This window comes from Scophthalmus maximus, chromosome 15, assembly GCF_022379125.1.
Source record: "Scophthalmus maximus strain ysfricsl-2021 chromosome 15, ASM2237912v1, whole genome shotgun sequence".
Classification (NCBI taxonomy): domain Eukaryota; kingdom Metazoa; phylum Chordata; class Actinopteri; order Pleuronectiformes; family Scophthalmidae; genus Scophthalmus; species Scophthalmus maximus.
Window position 1 is genome coordinate 8535708 of NC_061529.1, and position 25467 is coordinate 8561174.

The 25467-nt window shown below is 39.4% G+C and overlaps 4 protein-coding genes across 4 annotated transcripts; all 4 read right to left on the bottom strand.

The window, feature by feature from the left end:
* Positions 1-4803: 4803 nt before the first annotated feature.
* Positions 4804-7891, bottom strand: LOC118286725 (psychosine receptor-like). Its single transcript, XM_035611397.2, has 2 exons — positions 7755-7891; positions 4804-7228 (listed from the first exon to the last, which is right to left on the bottom strand). Exon 2 carries the CDS (start codon positions 7216-7218, stop codon positions 6253-6255), a length of 966 nt encoding a protein of 321 aa, XP_035467290.1. The 5' UTR covers positions 7219-7228; positions 7755-7891; the 3' UTR covers positions 4804-6252.
* Positions 7892-10844: 2953 nt separating this feature from the next.
* bdkrb1 (bradykinin receptor B1) lies at positions 10845-12966 on the bottom strand. Its single transcript, XM_035610275.2, has 2 exons — positions 12879-12966; positions 10845-12621 (listed from the first exon to the last, which is right to left on the bottom strand). Exons 1-2 carry the CDS (start codon positions 12888-12890, stop codon positions 11509-11511), a joined length of 1125 nt encoding a protein of 374 aa, XP_035466168.2. The 5' UTR covers positions 12891-12966; the 3' UTR covers positions 10845-11508.
* Positions 12967-14449: 1483 nt separating this feature from the next.
* On the bottom strand, positions 14450-15570 carry LOC118286500 (B2 bradykinin receptor-like). Its single transcript, XM_035610982.2, has one exon. It carries the CDS (start codon positions 15568-15570, stop codon positions 14542-14544), a length of 1029 nt encoding a protein of 342 aa, XP_035466875.2. The 3' UTR covers positions 14450-14541.
* Positions 15571-16811: 1241 nt separating this feature from the next.
* On the bottom strand, positions 16812-20068 carry LOC118286765 (B2 bradykinin receptor). Its single transcript, XM_035611443.1, has 2 exons — positions 19935-20068; positions 16812-18333 (listed from the first exon to the last, which is right to left on the bottom strand). The coding sequence occupies exons 1-2, from the start codon at positions 19952-19954 to the stop codon at positions 17295-17297; spliced, it is 1059 nt and encodes a 352-aa protein (XP_035467336.1). The 5' UTR covers positions 19955-20068; the 3' UTR covers positions 16812-17294.
* Between the last annotated feature and the right edge of the window lie 5399 nt (positions 20069-25467).

Consider the following 25467-nt stretch of genomic DNA (forward strand, 5'->3'; position numbering starts at 1 on the left):
CCAAGGGGGTTTTATTCACCGATATCATTAAATCCAATGTTACACTACCACTAAATACGGATTCATTATTATATTCATCGAACCCCCACACTCCCCCAATCATAAAAGTAAAACATTTTTGACACATTGTACTATCTGATAAAAGTTGACTCTCAGAACCAGATGTGGCCCAGTGTTAGAAAAGAGCAGGAAATTACAACAATACCTAAATTGCTTGAAAAGTTACACCTATGTGGATGATCTCTGAAGAGACATGTGTGCTGCTGTGTCCCAGCAGGTGGAGGGGCTCCTTCACTAACCCGAGGACTGTTGGTTCGATCCCCAGCTCCTCTAGTGAGCACACATTGCATCCTTGGGCTAGACAATAGTGTGCTGACAGGAACTGTAAGGCCACTTTAATTTTACACTGGAGGCATCAGATCACTCAATGACGGCAAATCGGTCCCCGCTCCCTTTGCATGTGTTCACTTTGCCTGCTGCCCCCACATCTACTGCTCTCTTCGCCTAATCAGCTCCTGCTTGACAATCTGCACAAGATGCTTCGTCCCTTTGCTTTTTATAGCTGCGTGGGTTTTCATGTTGAACCATCTATCAACTGTGTTCCTCTACAGCCAGCATTTGGAAAGCGTCTTTGGCCTGCATTTGCAAATTTAACGAGGCGTCTTTAACAAGAGCGGAGTCTGTATGCAACAGAGGGAGAAAACAAAAAAGGATTATTAATCTGACACCTTGGCCAAGTATTTTTCATCCATCTGTCCTTCATCGAGATCATGACGCTCTACCAAAAGATATTGAGTGAGACTAACTGAATGTTCTTGATCACAAAAAGCATTTCTGAAGTCTAAGGGAACCTTGACCGAAGTCACTATTCGGATTTGTAGCTTTACAGCTTTTCGCCCGACATTCGAGTGCATTGCAATTCATCCAGACGGAAGCTGCAGTATCACAAATTCATCCATCAAGAGTGGAGGGGCACAAAACTAACTCACTCCCTGTTGCAAGTAGAGGACTTGCAATACTGACTCCTGCCCACGTCTGTTTCTCTTAAACATGGTCAGAAATAGCCACGAATTGCTCACGAGAGGGTTAACACTCATTCTTCTTCATAATGCTTACATAGAACAGGTTATTCTGCACCACACACCACAGCTTGCATTGGACAAGATCTCAACCGTAGGCTGTGTATAAAAACTCATGCCTTTGACGCAGTTCCACTTTGCTGATCTTTGACTTGCAAAATAACGTGACACGAAGGTGCAAGTGGGACTATCGCTAGGTTCTCTGCAAAATTCAAAGCTGGGGAATACCTGAGAGGCTGAAATGACAAAAGAAGGAGCACAGAGCAAACATTTGCACGAAACAGGGGAGAACACATACATTCACAACACAAACTAGGCCAGTAGGAGCTCACATATAGTAATATGACAAGTTTTCAGTCCCGCCATGATTTTACTCTATTAAATCTTATCCAACTAAGTGCTGACTATTTGCTGTCTGAGATTATTGTAAATCTTAAAAAGGATCTTTGGTTTAAATTTGTTTTTTTACTAAAACTTCCAATTCATACCATTCAGACACCCAGTACATGACGTTGGTCTGCAAAGTAACTTTTAAACACTTTTCAGCAAATAAATCTCATCCCATTTTTTTTGGGCTTTTTTTTCAACCCACATTAAAATTGACTGATGTCACTTCCTGTTAATGACATGTTTTCACTACGGTATATATATAAAAAAAATCACTAAAAACAAAAAGTACCAAAGAGGTAGATGATGAAAAAAAAGTATTCCTGTCAGTCAAGAGTTAAGATGGTTCAACTGATCCATAATCAATCAGATCGATTATACCTGATCTGCTTGTGAAAATGCAACATTTCTGGTTGCTTCAGCAAGGCCACTGTTTGATTGGTTATTTATAGATTCATGTTGTTTTTTTTACTCAGCAAACCTTTCACTTCACATATTAAATGTGTTGTTTAGTCTTTGTATTTAATTTGAACGATATAAGCTAGAGGCACTTCTAAAGAAATGCAAAAGGCACAGATATAGATACAGAATGTCACGTTGCTTGATACAAACATGACTGAATCATAATGCCAAGGGATGTTTCCATACTTTCAGGCTCATTATCGGCCTGTTGCCAGAACGAGTAGCTGATGAGAGGAAGGAGGATGGTGCGAAAGAGCCGGGAGCGACAGGAAGGATGATGAGGAAGAAAGTTTGGAGGTAGTGTCAGATGGTCGCCTGGAGGAGCGCAGCATGTTCCACGTCAAATGCAACATGAAGGAGATCAGAAATTTGCCTGAAGATGTGTCTGATAGCTGAGACACTGAAGGGGAGAGAGGTGTAATATGATGTGATGTAAACGACAGACGAGAAACTGAAAAATCAATCACGTGACGCTGAAATAACACAGAAGGTGTAAACTCAGATGTTTGACAACAGTGACTCTGATAATGACAATGATACTTGTGTGGTATATTTCGGAGAGACACTTTAATATCCTGTTCCAGAGTTTTGCCGCTTAGGGGCAAGCCTAAAATTGGTGATATAAAGTATCACGTTCATTGCACAAGACTTTATCACCATTTTTTTTTTTTAATTTCACCTTATTTCTGCCCCACAGAAGTTAAGATGCATGTCTTATGTTGTAAAGAAAGGAAATCAAATCACCCAACATGGAGAAATCAACAGAAAATAGACATTTATGGCTGCATAAAAAAAAAAATCAGACAAAATCAGACAACAAATATGAAAAATGAGTGAGCCTCAGTGTTCTTTGCAGTTCCCTTTGGCCAGGGCGGATAATTACTTTATGTCTAAAATGCTCACACATCAGTTATTGTTGTTTTTTTGCAGCAGCAGCATCTTGTTGCACTGAAAAAATATTACAAATTCCAATCGTTTGAAAAGCTCTCTGCTCCTCAGAGACTACAGATAGCTGTTATCGTTGCTGAGTCAGACATCTGGAAAATGTGAAAGAAACAAGTAACAGACAGACCGGATTATTGATTTAGTTCATATTATAGGGAGATTGAGGGCACAGATGTCACTGATGAAAGCATTTATTTATTTAGTTTTAGATTATAATGACTAATTTAAGTGGACAAAACAGCACTGAAAATATTGCGTTCTGTAAAGAGAAACAGAAAAGAAGGTTATGAGTCAACGAAAAAGCAAATATTACTGTTTTATATATCTACAGCAAATGTAGTTCATGGTTGGAGCAAATTGCGAAATGTAATTAAAACTGTATCGACTGCTTGATTTACTCTTGAACTCACTAAATACAGCAAAACTACACTGAGACTATTCTTAGTTTATGTTACAACTGTCTTATGTAATATTGTTATTGCACAACCCTGGACTGCTATATTTCTCCAACCGTTTTCCTTTGTTAATGCATATGTGTATTTGTTTCAGATTTTCTCTGTGGCACGTGTATGTGTACCAACACCCGGCGCCAGTCACAGCTGCCGGGGCTGGGATTGGCCAAAATATAGCTAGTCCCACCTGATTTAAGACCTTTTTGTTTTAGTATTATTACATGTGTGGGCATCACAGTCAGATCAGCAGTGTAGATTACAGTCCCATTCATTCATCTCGTCTGAGGGAGCAGGCTCTCGAACATGTGCCGCTCCTGAAGCTCTGCCAACATCCAGGTAGACGCTGCTATTCACGGACCGAACCTATTGATCCCCAGTTATCTCCATCTCCACAAACACTTGCACCTCACATATAAAGAAGAGCTGTCTGTTACACCGTCAAGGACAGTGGAAGGTGAGCGAATGGGTGCTCAAATGGATGTTTTATAGCCCAGAGGTTCTGCTGATGCAGGTTATTCAGTGTCAGGTGGAGCATATTATCTGACATGGATGGATGAATGGATGGATGAATGGATGAGGAGAGGAGAGGCGCAGAGCACAGACTCACGTGGACGAGCACATGTCCTTTGCAGCCTTATGTCGTTATTGAGGCATGACGGCAAAATGAGTCGTGACACGCATTTTAAAAAGCAGAGGATGAAAACGTGAGATGCAGAATCTTGAACGTCATAGTGTTTTGTGAAAATAAAGGGCATGTGTTCTCTCAGTCACATTGGGGGACGTAACTGGGGACATAAAGCCCCCCACAAGGTTAAAGTTTCCTATATGGCCAAATTGTGTGTGCCTTTGTATAATTTTTATGTGTGTGTGTTTGTGTGTGTATGAGCTGCAGGAATGTGAGAATACCTTTTCAAAATTAAGATAACGATAAAGATGTCCATGTTTATGTTGTGCATGTTTTTATATATTAGATATAACTGCAGTTATAAAACACTTAAATCACGTGTTAAAACAATCTGTACAACAGTGACAGAGAAGAGATTTTTATCGGAGATGATCAAATATTCCAGATGTAAACAGTGAAGACAGCTTGCTGCACTTCTATAACTGTCCACTAGAAGGCTTCAGATATCCATGTAACAATTAAAAGCACTCAACATGTTTGTGAATACATGAGGTAACACAACCCACAGATAAAGTGTGAGGGTGGTAAGAAATATTTTTACTTACTTAGGTACATATTTAGGTACACTTTAAGTAGATATGTCTGTCGGTCATCTGAATTTTATACATGTATGACTTAAGATAAGATTTTCCCTTTATTCGTCCCACAATGGGGAAATTTGGGCAACTTCATTTTAAAATAGAACAGCTTAATGTAATAATCATCATTATAAGAACTAAAGAGCGTACTAATTTACCTCAAGAATGCTTAAAAGGCTGAATGTTAATTTCAGGAGCAGCAACAAAAAACACTGTAGAGAAAACATTGATTTTAATCTGGGACATCCACATACAGGACACGAGCAATTGCTGACAGCAATTTAAACGGCTTGAATGGAAAACTATATCCCTGAAATGATTTCTGGCATTTCGCATTGAACTTTTCTCGTAGTCTTTCAATGTCTGTAATAGAATGATGGTACTTTTACTTGCAGGAAACAACAAAACAACACTTTTGTCTTTTTAATGCACATACACTGACTCGATTAGATGCACACTTATCTGATCAAAAATACAAATAGTGCATTGAAGTGAAACTGCAGTAGAATGTGTCATCATATGGTCCTATGATTAAACATTCATTGACTTCCTTCATTCAAATTATTAAATCTGCTAACATTTTTTTTTTCCTTGAACCCGTTTGGGGAATGTTTCACACGATAAGTGTGATATGTACATAGTCCACACTCCACCCTGGCTCAGTGTTTGATAAAATGGTGATAAAGGGACTAACGTTAATAAAGCACCTTGATAGAGATGTACAAAGTAAACTGCCATTTTAAACATGCAGGGGGTAGACAAATTAATGTAAACACTTGCACTTGCACTGAACCGCATTTGATTATTGTTATCTTTGTGGTTAGTGCAGTAAATCCCAAATGCAAACACAGCAATTAAGGAAGCTCCTGTGGGGCTGCATGAAGCTTCTGTCAGCCCCTTCCTATATATATATATATATATATATATATATATATATATATATATATACTGTACGTCTGCCACGTCTCTACTGGTCTGTTTATTCAGATAATTTTACCTTGTCTTAGTTATTTTTATCTCAAGTTGCTATGGAACTAAATATTAATATGTTGACCGCTAATGCTCCATAAAAGATAAGGCTGGCAATAAATCAAATTAACCTAATATCAAGACCAAAAACAATGAATTGATTTTACCAACAAGCACTGCGATTGTAGCCAAAGCCAGATACAGCATGTTGCTCCTCTGTGCCATACTGTTGTCCAAAAACGATAAAAAAAAAAAACATCAATAAACCATACAATTGCACTGGATGTTACAATGAAGACGGGCACTGTTGTTTATTTTGAGTCAGTTATGCATATACTGTCTTCATGCTGCACAAAATGTTTGTTAATTCGAAGCTAAAAATAGTTGCCATGAAATACACTATCTACACTTGTTTGAGGTATGGTTGTTGAAGATTGCATTGCTCATCAGCAGGTAATTGATTTTTGCATGCAAGACATATATATTCAATGAATACATTTTTTTTTATTACAAGTAATTTGGAAGCCTGTTACAGTCTAACAACTTACAGATGTGTGATGTGATGTGATGTGGAAAATATTTTTCAAAATGATGATGGAGAAGAAGGGGGTGTAATTTTTTTCTGAATGTGAAGACACCGTATTTTTCTAGGCTGGAGAGGAACCTCTAAACTTTTACAATTTGATACTTCAAATCTACACCACACCTTTATTTTTGCTTCTCTGCTTTCCCTGAAAGAAGAGAATGAGCTGATTAACATTTGCCTGTCCCGCTCTAGTGATGAAGCAGTAAAGGAATGGGTCTGCAAGGCAGTTTAGGCTCGAGATGGCGATGCTGAATTTGTAGGCATAGAGGAACCATACAACATCAGTACAGTGCACCAGCGTGCGGAGAAGCATCATGATGTGGATGGGCCCAAAGCAGAACAAAACGCAGAGCAGGACTACCGTCAGCAGCCTCAAAATCCGTTTACGTTCCTGTTCCTCTGTGGCCTGGTTAGATTTCACCGCCACACAGATCCCCCAGGTGGAAAACACCACAAGGAGAATGGGAACTATAAACCCCAGGAAGAAGCGCACTACGTTAGCACGAGCCAGATTCTCTGACATCGGGAGGAAGGTGTCAAAGCACACAGGGATCTTGTTGTTTTCCTGGTATGAGTCCTCCCACGTGATGGTGCTGGCATTGAAGCAGATCACCAACACCCAGATGGCAACACTCACCGCTGCTGCAGTGCCAACTTTCCTCAAGGACGTGTACTTTAGTGGGTGAACCACTGCCAGGTAGCGGTCAAGAGCAATGCAGCAGAGGAGGGCATCACTGGTGTAAAAGTTTGTGAAGAGAAAATAGACAGAGAGCACGCATATGTAACCTCCATGGGCCCAAACTCCCCGCCACAGGAAGTCCAGCCACAGAGACAAACCAACAGTGAAGGTCAGGTCGCTCAGGGCCAGGTTGAACAGATACACCCCAAGCTCGTTCTTCTGTCTAATGTGCTGCCATGACACGTAGAGCGAGAACGCGTTGGATGGGATGGCAGTGATGATGATGGCCAGGTAGAAGAATAGAAATGACCTTCTCCTAGATGCGCTGTCAACTGAGAAACAGTCTGAATGATTGGTGGCCAGGGTTAAGTTTTCCATCACTGACGTAAGGTTCATACCCTTTCACCTAGTGGAGGAAATAAAGAAGGAAGTAAGGAAGGTTTAGAGAAATGAATTTGAATATGTAAACATTAAAGTTAAAGGGCCGCTCCAACAATTTTGCACAACAGGTTTACTTGTCGCAGAGAACTACACAATTTAGCCCGACTGAAACTGGATTTTCGAGGCCACTATTGCTATCAATTCAATTGCTATCAACAGAAAAAATGGTGCCTCATTTAAAAATTGGCCAACTATCCAAACAATACAAACAAAACAATTGCGACCAAGATACTAAGCAGGATATTTCACAATTGGACAAATCACAAATAATGCATCTGTTTTTCAATGACCTCACATCTGTGTTCTTGCAATATATACAACTAAACCAATTTATCTTCAGCTAGCTAATATTGGCAGACATATATTGACAATTTATCAGCTCTTCTCTTCAACCTTTGATACCAGTTGAATACTAACTCCACTAAGCATTTGAAAAGAAACTGTATGAACTCACTTCAAGTTAAAAAAATGAATCATAAAGTTCTACTTACTGTCTATCCAGTTGTGCTCCTGCTCCAAACTCTGTATATAAAATACAGCAACAAAATGGACAAATTTAAACAGATGGATTCACCCAGTTGTCTTGTCGTCTTCTGCTGAACCACACAGTTTACAGAAACAGGAAGTCTGCGACCGCCTCCTTGTCGTCCCTGACAACTTTTAGTAGGTGATAGGCCATGACTGAACAAAGTGTTCAGTCACAGTTCACATGGCAGATTTAATTTAAGTCTATACGAGGATGCTCGAGGATGTTTGTGGTGTCAATAAAGACAAAGGTGATGCTGGTTATCATCTGATAAAAGAATACATATATGCTGGACTAATTGTTTCCGTTAGCATAGTTGTGTTGTTTCGGCTGGTTTGTCGTTGCTGAGCCTTTGTGCTCCTTAAAGGAAAAGGACACAATTTTCTTTTTCAAAAATCTCACTCATTCTCACCAGGAAAGTCAATAAAATTTCTGATATTCAATGTAAGTAATCAAAAATCAATTTACAGTCAATTCACAGCCAAACATTGTACACTAAAGAGATTATTTGACCACTTATAAGTAAACATTGTCAGTGAAAAAGAAATCAGTATATGATTGCTTAGATCCCACCTTCAGTATTACTTAGTAGTAAAATATATATATTTAAAACAAAATCCTTTTCCCACCATTATAGGTTAAAAACAAAACCAATGAACAATACAGTTGTAGGAAACTAGAGCTCTCCAATCATCTCCACCACATTAAAAATAAACCTCCCCTGTCTTCCTCTGGAGATTTCCTAATCTCTTTCTAAACACTCTGATTAAACAGTGTATCATAGGATCCAATGCATTGTTTAATGTTGCAAATGTGCCCATGTATGGTTCTCTGAGCTTCGTGGCCCAGAGGCTCCTGAGCACCATGACAGTCTTTATAAGGCAGAAAGGCTAAGATGTAGATTAGAAGCAGGGGCAACAACAGCAGAACCTCTGCCAGGATGGAGATGCTCTGTTGTGGAGCGATAGGATGATCTGCTGAAAGCAAAAAGCCGTGAAGAAGAAAGGTCCCAATAAACCCAAGGCTGATGTGTGGCTCCTTCTACAAGTGACTTAAGGAGAAAGCTTGCAGCGCCCCTGTGTGGTCAAGTAAGAGCATGTAGATTGTAATCTCCAAAGCCCACAAGCTGGAAAAAAAGAAAAAAGAGAAAAGGCCGAATAGTTGAACTGAGATGCGTTCTGTAATGCAAATAGTTCCTGGTGAAAAGTGGTTGGTCGTGCAAAAATAAATAAAATGCCAAGCCTATTACAATATTCATGCGCAGTCCACCTATGTAAACTATCATCAGGGGGGCTTCTCCATTAAAGATTCATTTTAACACTCAAATTAGTGACAAGGAAACGGGTCTTGCATTAGTGTTATCATGCTTAATAAGAAGGGGGCAGGCTGCTCTGCCCTTATTAGACAGCAACTTGAGTGATGAGACAGCGTTTCAGTATGTTCACTTAACTAAATTGCCGACTTTTTAAGACCTTTTCTAATACCAGATAGATTGTGAATTAATACCACTTTCATAGTCATACTGTCAAAAGTATGATGAAAAACCTGTAGGCATGACATCATGGCAATAATCTTAACGATAATTAATTAACCTAATGTGACCAAGGCACGGATAAGCAGCAGAAAATGTATGTACAGATTTGCCAATTAAAAGATTATTATTTCACAAAACTTAATTTACATGTTTGGTAAAGGTGACCCATTATAAGTCAATAATCAAAACTGCTGTAGCACGCAGTAGTGACAGTATTTGCAATGAGTCTGAAACTTTCACAGAAAAGATTTCACTCTGAGCTGAAAAAGCAGAGGGACAAGGAGCTCTCCATGGGAAAAAAAACCCCAGACAACCTCGGATCCACTTAAAATACAGGGATGTTGCTCCAGATGGGATATAAATTTAACAACAGTAGGTCATTGCAGCTGTAATTACTACTGGGGTGAGGTTAGAAATTGCCCATGTACGTGCTCTGGATGGAATTAAAATCACTGACCAGTGCAGCAGGGGATGTTAAAATCACCTCTCCTCCCATACAGAAATAAATCAAGACCAAGGCCTATCTAGTTTTGTTCAAACATCGGAGCCACATTCATCTAAGTGAGGAATGTGGCACGATGCAATTACTTCCTGTCTCGAATGGATATCTGCAAATTCACTCTGCAGAGAGTAAAGTCTGACCAATTGACCCGTGAAATAGTGAAATAGTGAAACCCACAAATATCCAATTAAACTGGGATTAGAAAAAATACCTTTTTCACAAAAGACAAGAGGAAAAGCATACATTATTTTCTAAAATGGCTGAAATCTATTTAGCTGCTCCAGTTTCAATGTCTTAGTGTTGTGCATGTTGACTTGCTGTCACATGAATACAACAGAGCCATTGTTGTGTTAACACCTGTGCTTTTCCTGCCATGACAAGTCAAGATTCTGTTACAAAAGAAAAAAAAAGGCCAGTGATCATCAAACCCTTAATTGTTCTAAATTTGTACGGTTTTTATGTTAAGTGGAGGCAAGATCTATGCAGCAACTTACAAACCCACACTGACAACTTCCCTTCTCATCATCCCTTCGTGCATGGCACAATGGGACTCCATCAGAGTCCAGATGGAATCAGTGTCGTGCCAAACGGGAACAGTGAAGGAGGGCATCTGGCAAAATTAATTTTCAATAAATCTGTGCGGAAAAACACATGGTATAAACACTTTCAGTCAACTGTCATAATTCATCGAAACCTCTCTATACATTCTTGGGCAAAAGAAAACACAAATAAGTGACCTGCCCCCAAATGCAGCACAAAACACAGACCTTCCCTCTTTAGAATAAACTTTTCCATGAATCTTCCAGGGAGTGAGAAGCTTAGTATGGCAGGCAAATGGTATGATCACAGCAGAGTATGGGCATAAACAAAGTTAAACCAGGCCAAATAAGGCCTCTCAGTAGTTTTAGATTATAGGACCCTGGAAATAGATGTCAAGTCGGAACATACAACTGTCCAACAGGAACATACAACAGGTCACACATAGATACCGTAGAGGATTTGAAAAGAAAATCTTTTACTAGTAATTGTCAAAACAATTTATTAGTAACTTCACCGTATGCCTTACATTTATTATATCCTTTATTTTATCAGGAAGGTCCCACCGAGATACAATATCTCTTCTTCCATGGAGTCTGGTCAAGAGGGGAGCAAATTAATATAAAATGTAATATACAGATACAAACAAAACTGACAGATGCCATTAACACATAATAAGTGTATGCCTTACATTGTGCCTTATAGTTAGGATTAATGTTAATTTTACTTAATCATGTATTTAATTGAGTCGATTATACAAATTGTTCCAGTAATACACAAAAAATAGTAAGTAATAAATGCTGATACTGCAAAAAAAGGCCATAACTACTGTATGTGGAGTATGTTACTACTGGATAAATGTTTTGTTTAATGCCAAGATATAGGCCACTGTATTAAGTGAATTATTAATGTAAATGTATTTCATTGATTTTTTTTTGATTTGTGTTTGATTAAAAACACACATATTTTCCCATACATATCACATCCATTATTGTTTCCTCAAAGCACGGTATTGAACATCCTCTGATAGTGATCCAACCACATTATCATTATAAATCTTGTGAAATTTGAGTCATATGCTGTTTGTAGTATCACTTTATCCATAAGCAGCAACAGACGTGGAGGACAGGATGTCATGAGTAAGAGTCACATCTGATCTTCTATATTAAAAATAACCACAGCCTTAATTTGCTCTGTTCTGTTGATGTAAGTGGACACAACAGAGCGTTGAAATGTGGTCATGTCTGATCCTCTGCGACGAAGCCTTTTCCTCCTGTAGATGGCGTTAACTTTCCTTCTAAAATACTGCCCTGAGAAGACATACAGCAGTGGGTTAAGGGCACTGTTGAGAAAGGCCAGGTACACTGAAACTTGACTTCCTATATCGAGAGTGTGAAACCACAGCGTCTCATCCAACACGTGGACATCGCAGAGTGAATCGAGGAAGGTGAATATCTGGAAGGGACCCCAGCAGAGTACGAACAGTAGTGTTACAGCATACACCAGTGCTGTGGCCTTTTTGTCATCAGCGTTGTGAAAACCAACACTCTCTGTCCTCAGAGTCAAAGCTTTGATTATGTTTCCACTGCAGAAAACAATGACCAGGATCGGCAGGACAAAGCCCAGAATATTCATCAGAATCTGATGAGCCAACTTCCAAGAGTTATCATGAGAGAAATCCAGTATACAGGATATTGACTGGTACTCCTCGAAGAACTTCAACTTTCTGTGAACCATAGTTGGAGTGCTCAGAAGGAGCCCTAATATCCACAGGATGAAGCAGGCCACCTTGGCATAAAGTGTCCGTCTCAGCCACCTGGCTTTCATGGTCCTCACAAGTGCAAGGTAGCGGTCAACGCTAATCATGACTAGGGTGTAGATGCTGGTGTAGAAATTGATGACGAACATAGAGTTGACCAGTTTGCATAAGGTGTCTCCGTATGGCCAGTTAAAGTCATTGAGGATGTACATTGCCCAGAAAGGGAGGCCGCACAAGAGAAGAAAATCAGCCAGTGCCAGGTTGCTCAGATAGATCTCCGCTACAGTCAGTCGATCCTTGTTGGCCACAAACACACCCAGCACAAAGCCGTTAAAGAGAAGACCTATCAGGCATAAGACGAAGATGTATGGGGGAACGACAGCGTGGAGGATGTCCCATTCTGCAGAGGTTGGAGACTCGGACGGTTCCACCGGCAGGGACGTCGTGCTGTTTTCAGACCACACTGTTGTCACCGAGGCAAACCGCATTGGCTCCATGGGCTAAGAAAAGAAAAATTCAAAACTCATCATTAAAATCCTATTGTTGGATTTAAAATAATTTTAAAAAACCTTATCAAACATTTCTTTAAGACCTGCTTTGTTGTATAGGGTTTTCATATAGCACCTTAAATAATATTCTTCAATGTCATAGCTAAACAACTTATTATATAATTTTTTTACTAACTATATGTGAAGACTGTGTAGCACCTGTTAGTACTTTTAAAGAACATATGTAAAGGCTCAAAACAAGTTCTTACCGTAGGTTTCATGAAAATGTTCCAAAATACTAAGGATAGAAGACACGTCTGGAACAGGGCTCATGTGTACTCTGAGCTCCTGGTGAGAGTAAACTGCAAGTCAGAGAGGAGATGTGCTATGAGCAGTTTTGTGTACATAGTTGCATTCTTCCACACCCTTGGCCAAGGAGTTTAATACATCAACTTGTTTATGAAACAGTCACATTTTGGTCCCTGCACATATTAGAAACACGCTGTAACTGCAGTGCACTAGATGCAGCGGAGAGAAGCTAAAACTGCAGAGAGCAATGCTCCAATTGTGTTGACTTCTTCAACACCTGCAGGCTGTTAAGACAAAATTGGGAAATATTGTCTTGCTGTAGTGGGTATGATCTTATTTACCATTTTATTATTGGTAAAATATCACAGACACTCAAATGATACTCATAGATTACACAATGTCTCTTGTAATCATGACAACAGTCTCGAAGGCCAAAGGAATATTAACTCTGCGATATGTGCAGTACATAGAAATTTGATATGCATCTATCTTGTTTAATCGAATATAAGGATTAATACTTATATGTACCTTCTGTAGTATCTCACTCTATTCTTGGATGTTGAGTTAACATAAATTAATGGTTTGCCTTCACGTTTAGGGACATTATACTGTTTTAAAAATATAAATTATCAGACTCGATTTGGCTTTAAACCAAATATGAAACTGGATTGATTGCAAAATATAAACAGAGCTTTTTTGTCAGTATGAAATGGTTAGTATTCTTTAAAAATGTGTTTAGCCCAGGCATCCCTTTTTTGGTCGAAATGATGACAGCTCACTAGAATAATGCAGCCCATTAAGACATCCTGGAGGGGAAACTGGCTCACTGTCATCCAATGTGTAAACAATCCTTTCTTATCACAACAGCAGACTGCTCATCCTTCTAATAGTCACACATAATACTTTATTGAAGACCACAGCACTCATACATTAAAATATCTACAATAATGTTATGAACATTTATTAAGCTTTAGTAGACAATTTGACTTCCGGAATTCAAATGCTGTGTGATTGATGTTTTGTTTACTCCATTTTTTTTAATTGATGCAGAAGTTAAAGCCAGTAACCATATTTCACTCTATAAACGTTAATCTAAAATACACATGATGGGTTCTCTCAGGTGACGTCCAAAAAACCAACAACTACTGATAACTATAAAACGGTTAGTATTTGTTGCTATAAAAATACAAAACTGCACCTCTAATTATAGCCACAAGGAACATCATCAAATTAAGCCTTGCTCAGACAGCCAGTATTGTTTAACAAGATTAAGTGAAGTGGAACAACTCTTAATGGAAACTACTTTTCACAATAATGAATGAAGAATAAAGCTCAAAGTCGACAAATACAATACAATACAATGCAAAACATTATACTCTCAAGGTATAGCTCCGGAGGTAATTTATCCCAAACAAAAAACAAAAAATGGAGCTGCATAAAATTCATATACAGTGAATTAATTGAAATTTACATTTTATGCAGTGTCATCTAGAATTTCATTTTCTTGTTACCAAAGTGGACTTGAGCTTGCAAAAATTCTGTGTTTTGGAAATTGTTGAAATGTGAATAAGCATATTGAATTTTTTGACACAGTCAAATCATCTCTTTTTGTGTAGATGAGATTTAGAGTTCAGTACAATCCGTTTCTTTAGTTGAGTTAAGATTGGGACTGGAATAACGAGACTTCCCCCATCCCTGCTTCCTCCTGCACAGCATTAGTCTAAACACTTCCCTTGCCCTCTGCTTAAAGTGCTTCCCCACAATCACATACAGGAAAGGATTCAATGAGCTGTTACTGTAGCCAAGGTAAGTTGCTAACTGGCTGCCAATGTCCAACACATAGGCCCACGTACATCCAGAGATGACTTCATAATGGTCCAGGGTGTCCAAGACGATGAGAATCTGGTAGGGCAGCCAGCAGAGAATAAACACAGCCAGAACAACGAGGACGAGGTACGCTGCTTTCCTCTCCACGTTTACTCTGCTGCCTTTTCTCAACTTCTGGCTGCTCTGGATGGCTTTGATGATGTTGTAACTGCAGAAGGTTACAATGGGAACAGGCAAAATGAAGCCTACTATGCCAACAGTTATGTTGTAGCGCAGTCTCCAGCCTTCATGAGGGTACTCTAGGTAGCATGCGTTAATGCCCAGATGAGGGAAGAACTGCACAGAGCGGAAGAGGATAGCAGGGATGCTGAGCAATATTCCAGCAATCCAGATACTGAAGCAAGTCCCTCGTGCCCAGAGGGCCCTTCTCTTCCTCCCTTGGGACAGTGGTCTGGTAAGGGCCAGGTATCTGTCCACGCTCACGAGTGTAAGGAACAGCACACTGCAGTAATAATTCATACCAATTACCATATTGACAAGTTGACACATGGGCTCCCCAAACTTCCAATTAAACCTCTCAAGAATGGTTGCCACCCAGAACGGCAGACAGGAAACCATGAGGAGATCAGCCACTGCCAGGTTGCTCAAGTAGATGTCCGGCACAGAACTGCGCCGCTTCTGGAGACAGAACACGCAGAGCACAAAGCAGTTGCCGATCACTCCAAGAAAGCAGATGATGGACATGTAGGCCGGCTGCATGGTGTAAACCCAGTCCCATGCATCCGTGTGGTTGCAGACAACCTCAGCTCTTGAGGCATTCTCCATAAGTCGCTCCTCTGCTGAGTTGACGATCACTGTGGAAGCCGCTTTAGAGGGAGAGATGTAAGGGTGAAGTTGAAACGAATACATATACCAGTAAAACCTTTTAACTGTGTCAACACAGGTTTGACGTACGTCATAATTTAATTTAATAGATTTTGAATAATGGTTTATCAGTCAGAGCACACAATGCACACATGCCAGCGTCAAAGAGGGGAGTCTTAGCAGCACAGGAATACTGGATACCGGAAAGAACAAGTCTTTGACTGAAAACAACCCAGGCTACAGTAAACCATTTCATGCTGTTTTTGAACTAATTTGTGATATTATGAATATATTAATATCAGAAAGTTTAGCTTAACTTGCTAAAATTAGCTCCACTAAAAATCTTTTTGGTTCATAATAGATGAACTCCTGTGGAGTAATCAGAAGCTCCCGTGCCCTTGATGTTTTGTACAACCTGCATCATAGAAATAGGAGGGACTGTCTGGCGTATGCTGTCTTTCTTTGATGGGTTATTTTTAAGACCTAACCTGTGTGTGCCATGATGCAAAACAGCTGCTATCATACGGTGTCACAGACGAATGTGTTGAAATCACCAATGTAAAATTAAGGCAAACCTGTCATTACCAAACAAAATGTTATTTGATTCTTTCTTTCTACAGAGAACTGTTTGACTTTAAAATGCCGACCCAAGTAAAAACCTTGATCGCAGAAGAATATATATGCAGATCTGGAAAAAATTGAATAAAAAGCATGGTTTCAGAATGCTGAAAAGCTAGACAAAAATACATGAAACGGGTCAAACCGTGTATTTTTGGTGCATACTTTACCATTTGAGCTAACTTTGTCTGCCTGCGTGTTTTAAAAATAAAATAAATTCTTCTTGTTTCTCAACAATTTACAGCCCAGGCAATCCTAACTCATAACCAAGATATCCTGTTTGGCATCATGTGCCTCAGTTTCAGAGACAAGTAGGGGTGTACCCTTGCCCACAGACCACACTGAGTCAACACTGGGCCATTAAAAGGTGGTGTGGGGAGAAATGTATAATGAGAGCAAACAGCCAGCGAAAAGGGAGCATGTTTGTGTGTCACCACTGGAAACTCTTCAACAGAATCCTGTTTTTAAGTCTGGAGACATTGAGTCAGAAACATAAGAAAACACTTAGCAGGCCGTTGTTGAGACTCTCTTGCATTCTAATTTTTGTACTTAGCTTAACATCTAAAAGAATTATAGAGATTCACTGAGACATGCATGAAGCCATGTGTTTATTTTGTCCGATGCTTATGTTCAGAGGAAAGCAAAACACTGGTAATATTTACAATCTCAGTTATCAGAAATACAAGACAGAATCTGGAAATGTATATAAATTAATTTACAGGAACCAGGCAGATTTAAATCACATGCCATGTACATTCAAGATATTCATGTTTGCCAATGATTGTAACATGGGCGCAACCCTTGTGTTGCACATCAAACTGTTTTGAAAGTAGGCTACAATTCAAGCTCATGCTCATTATTTGAATAAATATTTTGCATGGTTAAGACAGAAAGCCACTCTGTTAGCTAATATGTAACATCTTTTGCAGGAGGGAAAATTTCAGCCCCATACGACCCAGCACAGTTACATTTCCTAAAAAAATGTTTATACGACGATGAATGGCTTCCACTGTCACCTTTCTGCAAATGTTACGTTTGAGAGGAGCAGTGCGTTTGGCTGTAATATTTCATTTCAAAGTCTTTAGAGTAGAGGACAGGTGTGAGCTTGTGGACTCCGTGGTTGCTCTTCTCTTAATGCTCCACTGCCTGCAGAGTTCCCGAACTTTTTTCCGGAAGTTCTTTCCCACAATGACGTACAGAATGGGGTTGAGGACACTGTTCAAAAAGGCGAGGTAGGTGGAAATTTGGTTGCAGATTTCTAGGAAGTTCGTCAAGTGACACCCTCTCAGGACTTCAGCTCGAAGGAGCACGTCTAGCATGGTGACCAGGTGGAATGGCACCCAGCAGACGAGGAAGGCCAGGAGGACAGCCAGTATCAGAGTGGTGGCCCTCTGCTCTGTTTTCTCAGCACTGAACCTCTCTACTGCCTGGACTTTCAAAGCCTGGATAATTTTGACGGTGCAGAATGAGATAATCAAAATTGGGATGATGAAGCTAAAAGTGACCAACAATCCATCACAAAGCAGCTCTAAAGTGTCGTTTTGGTAGTCCAGAAAGCATGCATTGACATCAAGCTCAGGGATATAGTTTACATCCCGGAATATGAGTGTGGGGACACTCAGGATAAGGCCAAAAACCCAGGTCAGCAGACAGCTCAGTTTGGCATACTTGGGCCTGCGCATTCTACCATGAGACATTGGATGTACCAGTGCCACATAGCGATCTATGCTCACCAGAACAAGGAAATAGATACTACAGTAGACATTCATCTTAATGCCCAGGTTGACGACTTTGCAGAGGAACAGACCAAAGGGCCAATTGAAATCATTGGATACATTGACAGCCCAAAAGGGCAGACAGGACAGCAGGACAAGGTCAGCTACAGCCAAGTTACTCAAGTAGATCTCAGCCACGGTGCAGGGTTTCTTGTGGAGACAGAATACCATCAGGACAAAAACATTCAACACGATTCCCAGTACGGTGATGAGCAGGATATACACCGGCTGACTGGTGATGAGCCACTCCCAGTCGTCCGGATCATGACATTGTGTGCCATTGGTCTGGTTTTGGTCTCCATACAAAGATGTGGTGCTGAAGTCTGGGACGCTGTGAACATAAAACATTACAAAGACAATTAAACACTAATAAGTGTGCTTATTTTCTCGCTTGCTCCAAATTAGATGAGGAAATCGATTAACTTGTGTCTTTGGAATAAACTGTCTTTGGCCTAACATGATGACTGGAAACAGGGGGGGACAACAAGTGTATCCAAAGTTACCCATCACCCTAAAGTCAATCTACCAGCACTTATAAAGCTTATTCTAAGCAACTTTCCCATCTCCACATTTAAAGTTTCATATATATACTGTTGTTATATAGAGTAGCATAATCCACAATTATCAGCATACATAATACATACTTTCCTAGTCCAAGGAACATTGTATAACCAACATCAAACATGTAATGTACTCCTGAAGGTAATTTCACTGATTTATTAAAGAGTCTGTTGTGGACTTCTCTCTCTGATTGTTGAGTTGAACAATGTGATTTGTTGTTGGTATCGTGAGGACAAGCCTCCACTCACTGGGGTAATATTCATGATCGGCTCGTTCCCTGATTTGTTTCCACTCAAGCACAATTGAACAAAACAGTCAGTGGCTAATATTGAAGAAATTTCTGTTTGTTCAACATTATTGAAGCAGGCGAGCTTTGTAGTGCAAAGAAATGGCAGAAGCTAGCACAAAGAAAGAATCAGCTGATCATCACTTGTGCTCTCTCAGTGACTCTCAGTGTCCACCTCCACTGTTCATCTCAAAAATAAATTAAATTACTAATTGCTGCAGTGCAAGCCATCCTTACAGTAAACCATTAAATGCCAGTGTACCTGATTTCCGCACTACAATGTCCGTTAATGAGCAACAGGCTCAGCTCTGTTCCCTGCGATTCCATTTCCCTATTATTCATTTTGCAGCGAACCATTATGCCCTGGTCAACTGTATTTTGAAATGATACTGAACACTTTCTGAATTTCTGAATGTATCATTTGGTCAATTAAGCTCCAATTAAGAGCAAACCTCAAACCATGCGTCACCACAGTGTTAGTCTTTGTTGAAGGGAGGAGAAACCTGCATTGTGGTGGTGGACAAACTGAATTCAGCTCATGTTGCTAAATGCAATGTGTGCCTCACAATAACCAACATTGTGAACTGTTTGACATTCATAAAACTCATGGTCTTTAGTGAATTTACTTTAACTGTTTAAAAAAAAATTGATCTAGCACATGACACACTGCAGTCAATATAGTTTTCATTCAAATTTCAGTTCTCAACACATTGTGTTCCAATCAAAACATCTATTATTGCTGCTGTCTTTTTAGTTTTTTTTTTTACATAATTTAACCTCATTAAAATCCTTTAGAGAAACAGGTGAGATGCTAAAAGACATACTGTACTGCTAAGGACCCTTCAACTGAACTTCTTACCGTTATGTATAGATAGATTCTGTCACCCAACATAACAAATATGACTTACAGCTTTCTCCACACATGTCAAAAGATATTTGCCAAGTTTCTGTGCATTGTTTCTGACATAAAATGATACAGCAGCTTGCAATTTTTTATTCATAAAAAGAGGTAATATATTACTGGATATGTCAAATATTTCAATATATATATAAATATATATAAAGAAAATAAAGCTTATAAATACCTTGTAGGTTCAAGAGTCATTCTTCTTGAGTAAGTCCAGAAATGAAATGTCTAGATGCCGAACTGCACTGCTCCCAGTTCCCTCTCTTTCTCTCCTACGTCTGTCCCTGACTCAGTCTCTTGAAGGAAACTGTAATTAAAGTGATGTCAGCCAAAAAAACTTCAGCCTGCATGCTCTCTCATCTGTTTGTCCTCCTCTTTCTGAGATCATACGCACCATGTGTTTTGTGATTCAAAATCAAGCTTTATCCAAAGTTCTTCTTTTTGTAAATACATGACTGTGTGACGACAATATTGAGAATCAACTACAACAGCAACTACAATGATGCTAAAAGCTAAGCAAATTGCTTTGACTATTTACATATAAATTACACGTAGTCTCATATTTTTATACTGTTTAGATTTTGACTGTCTTTTTATGACATTGTTAGTATTTGTGAAGCACTTTTAATTGTACCAACCTGTATGAAAGGTGCTATACAAAAACTTGAAAAACATTATAAAAGCCACTTAATATTTGCAAGAAATGATCATCCAACACAATGTGCATTAGACAGTATAATCAGTTTATTTAACGGTTTCAATTGCAATTGCACCGGGGCATGTTTTACAGCAACATTTTTGAAAACAGCTGAAACCTCCAGAAATGTTCGGGCAGATAAGAGCACTGCATTAAAAAAAAGAAAAGGCAGTGCAACATGAATCTGCAGCGTGCTGATCTGTTAGCTAGTTATTTATGTGCAGACCCCTTTGTAATGCAATTATTGTATTTCCGCTGTTTAGCTTGTGAGTCCGGACAATGGAGGATAAAAAATGATTGCTGCCATTGACACAGATTTCATCCAGATCACAAATGGTGGCCATGTCATGTTTCACTTACAACTGTAAATTAATTTGCGAGAACAAGGTTACTATACACTTGTGCGTGGGCCAGAGCTGAGTCTGGCATTTCGTATGACTAGTGAAACCTGTCAAAATTAGATGATGTTGTAAATTGCAAAATGCATATTGCAAAATTATTGAGAAAGTAAGCAAATAAATGCATTTTGGGCTTGGTAATACCTGGAAACCGTTGCACTAAAGAGTAAGATTTATGCATGTTTAAGCTGTCACACTGCTGCTGATCTATGACCATCTTATCCATTTCAAACTCAGCTTCCAAGGATATACAAAATTGTCTGCTGTGAGACATTTGCAAACATGGACTATGTTCCACTTACAGTACATGTGACCCTGATTCACTTGTTGCAGATCTGTGGTGATGATTTTTTTTCTCACTCTTGAATGTGTTTTGTTTAACCTGTTGTGACGGCTGGTGACAGTAGCCATTGTGGCTGGTATAGGCCTCCTCACCTTGCTCTTCTTTTGTGTATTTTATGGGTAGAAAAGAAAGGATTTAAAGGCAAAAACAGACAATCTAACAGTTCATCCTTGCAGCATTGTCCATTGTTGCTCTGCTGTCACCTTGTATCCTACATAATGATACCCTGTCCCCTGAGCGTGATGTCAATGTTGACCCTCCTAAACTCACTCTTATCATCCAAACTAAATTAAGGCCGATATTAGACAAATAATACATCATCAGATTATCTATAGATTTTCTATGATGAGCCTAAATAGGCGTGTGTGTGTTTGTGTGAGGGAGAGAGGTCAGTGGTTATCTCAGAAACACCATTTATCTGAACAACATTGTAATCTGAGAGACACTAAAATCTCACAGTGCAGCTAAATAGGGAGAATGCACTTTAAACCAAAGGGCATTTTCAAGTTTGCATTGATTAGAGTAGACAAAGGGCTTAGGAGCAGTCGATAATGTGTGGAATCTAATCCAGTATTCATGTGATTAGTATGAGTTAAATGCATGACCATGAGGAAGCCAGAGAGTTGAATCACTCTCTATAATAAGGCTCTTTCCTGAAATAATGTTTGAGGCAATGATTTCAGTTCCCCATTTATGCTTTGGCCGAAGCTCATATATCCCTGATACTCTGAAACGCATTCATTTGTACAACAATTATTCTCACAAACCCTTAATCTTATTTGAAGTAAAAGGCCTGTATTCTGGTTTCTAATCGGTGACCTCACTGTGACCTTCAGCAGGTGGGGCCCAGTGGCGAGACTGAAGCGGTTACCACGTAGTTCCAGATTTTGATGCTGGCGCCATTCTCTTGCCCCCCATTAGTTTTCCAACGCAAGTCGTAGCATGTTGTCTAATGGGAAAGTAATAACAGGGAAGAAATGAGACTTCCTGGTGTTGTCTCGTCCTTCTCTTCTCCACCCTTTCTTTGTTTCATTAAACGATAACACTCCAAATCAGATTTGGTATTTGATGGATGCTTTTATTCACTTGTATGCTTGATTGGTCTTTATACAGAAGGGTCCATTGTATTAATTTCCACACGTGAGACTTTGCCAAGACATTTTCTTAGAACTTGGAATTTCAAAGGAAACTGGATGTCTAAACAGTAGAACAAAAGCAGTTATGTAACACCTTCATTATAAACAAGTGGATACACCCAACGAATTCCACTTGCGACTTCTATCAGCTTTCTGCCCAGACCTGCACGCCTCCCAAGTCACCTCGATTTCCCACAAGCTCTGGTTTGTTCATCGCTTTCACATCTGTTTTATCCGTTTTTTTCCGTGAGCGACTTTTCCCTGTTTTTGTTTCCCGTATCTGCTCTGAATCATGTATTATGACAGATCTTTACATGAGAATCGCATGAATAGATTCAATCAATAGATCTATATCGCTTCGTTCACATGTAGAGTGAACCGCTTGGATGTGGGTTCAGAATTCTGTGGGTTCAGTGTGTATAAGGAAAAATCCCTTTTGGATTTCTGAAGAACAAATACCACTCTTCCTGTTATTCTTAGCACCGTAAAATGAATTGCGCAAACTGCTTATTTAAAGACATGTTATCTCTATTTTGAAGAAATCTCCCGCAGCAAACACATATCACTTTGTTTTGACAGACTGATTGGGTGCACCAACAAAACAGTAACAAACTATAGTAGACCAATGCCAACAAAAACATTGAGGTAGGGAGTTTAACTGTGGTTCGTGAACCGTTGTGTGCCTGTTTCCTGCTGCAGTATATCACGGGCAGACGGAGAACGCAACTTAAAGTCAAATTGTACGGCTTCTCTCTGAATTGTCCTGTTGACAGTTTTCCATTGCAAACAAATTTCTACTGAAAAACTTGTACAGTCTTATATTGTGTCTGGAACTAAAACTGCTTTTTTAAAATGTAGTTTTCCAAAAATCCAAGCACCATAAGTGTAGAGCTGGGATGGCAACAGATGTCTCAATGGCGGTTAATGTAAAACCACAGCTAGGTGAAAAAACATGTTTTATGTCCAAACATAACATTTATTAAACCCAACATGCCAAGTATGTCATATGTTCACAGAGACACAATCCATGAAAACTTAACCTACGTCAACTGACATGTAGTAGACTGTGAAGTAATTCATAATAGTCTACCCACTGCTCTTAGTCATGTCTCAGTGGTCTGTAATGAAGTACATAACAAATGTCTGGACAAGGGGGCGGCAAGGCTCATGCTTCTCTTCAAAATAAGAGTCAGCTCATTATCTGTCTCCTTCTGCTTGTCTCTTAAATCTTTTTCCAGGCTGTGAACTCTAACACTCGCCCCCGTTCCCTTGTTTCATAACTCCTCACAGATCTGAGACACTTGGCGACACAGCTCCTCTTCTGCGGTTTGCATATTGTTTTCACAGCTGTCCGGTCCAATCAGGGGCTTTAACTGACTGAGAGCTGGAAGAGATGGATCCCGACCAACCCCAGGGCCTGGAGCTGGGAGTGGCCCTGCGCCTCGGCTCTTGTTTGAAACCACTAATGCAGTCAGCCACGGAACACAAGGCCATTTCTCAGAAAAAAGAAAGTAAATTTCAACCGCCGCATTAATTGCTGTACGTCAAACTGCTCAAATGTTCCTGGCAAAGGAAAACACAGACACTTTTTACTGTTAGAGATGCAATATAAGTTGGCTCTCTTCAAAAGGGGGAGAGAGGTTTTGGAAAAGTGAGATGTACCCTATCTTATGTTTTGCTTTCTGTTCTAGGAGGCCTGATCATTTGACCCTGCTTTGATTCTGCTTTCAAGCAAAAAGAAGAATCACATTTTCATATTCACAAACCAGTCCTTGCGAGACATTACTCAATACAGTGAGTCAGCAACCAGTGGGCCGCTGCTGTCTGAATTTTGAGTTTTGTTTTTATTCGGTCATTTTTCAGACAGACAGAAAGAATAAGCATTTAGGTAATGTCAGGAAATCTGCCTTTTGTGGTGAAATAAACGTGTTTCCGCAAAACGAGCAGAAGGCTTGAGTTTCCGGATATGAGTGTTTATTGTTGAGATAAGAACGTGAGGTAAACTACGCAGGAGGAAGCCACTTGATCGGGAATGAATATTTAATCATTCTGCGGCTCGCAGAGAGGGCCATCGTGGCTTTGACTGCAAATGATTTCACTGAACTATAAAACGTCCAAGTACGCGCTCACTTTGTCAACATCTGCAAATGTTATTAAGAAACGAGACGGTAAAATTTTCTTTTTAATTAAACCAATTACTGCAAGTTTCATATGCTGTAAAATCCTCCTTGCAAAACAATTAGTCTCATACTCTATTAATAGAAAGCTTCCTACTGTGAGAGACATCCGCTTTGTCTTCTAATGGGTTTTTTTGAGAATTTCCATCAAAAGTTCCATCAACAAGCGAATTTCTGATAAATCATGAATATTTAAGCAGAGTGTAAGACAAACAGAGGGAAGGCACTTCTTGTCTTACACAGTTGAATATTTTGTCTTTCTTTACTCTGATGCACACCGACAGACAACACAGCTGATGTTTGCCTCAGAGCGACAAAAGAGATGACTGCATGTTGCACCTAATGAGTTTTGACAACATGCTGATACCAACAGAGAATTGCTGCTACGTATCACTAACTTCTCTCCTCAATATCCCCGAAATGTCTCTTCTTTAGAAGAGAGAAGAACTTGAAAAGAATTGTAAACTCTTTTAACACTTATTTAAAGGATTTATTTGTTTCATAATGAATCCAAATATTGCTTACAAGGTTAAACTATTAAGGCAACAGTAGATATCAGTTGAATACTGTGACATTAGGTATAAATATTTGAAATCATGTTTTGGCAGAGTAAGCCTCTTGGATGAGGGGAAACATCTTACAGTAACTCAAACGGCTCAATTTGCTTTAGTATAGCTACAACACCCGGGGAATTTTAATGAGAGTTCTCATAGAAATAATATTAACCCTAACATATAATCTATTTCCTTTAACTTTTTCATTTTAGACCAGACCAATCTCTTCCAACACAACATCACACTCATGAACTGTTAAATGAACCATATTATGCTACAAAACAATATCTGTAAAATAATCCTGCAATACCAAAAGATATACTGTACTAACATATACATGGAGTCACATTTTGCAATGTACATAACCTAAGTGTAATTATTGTCATACATAAGTCAAAGTATAATG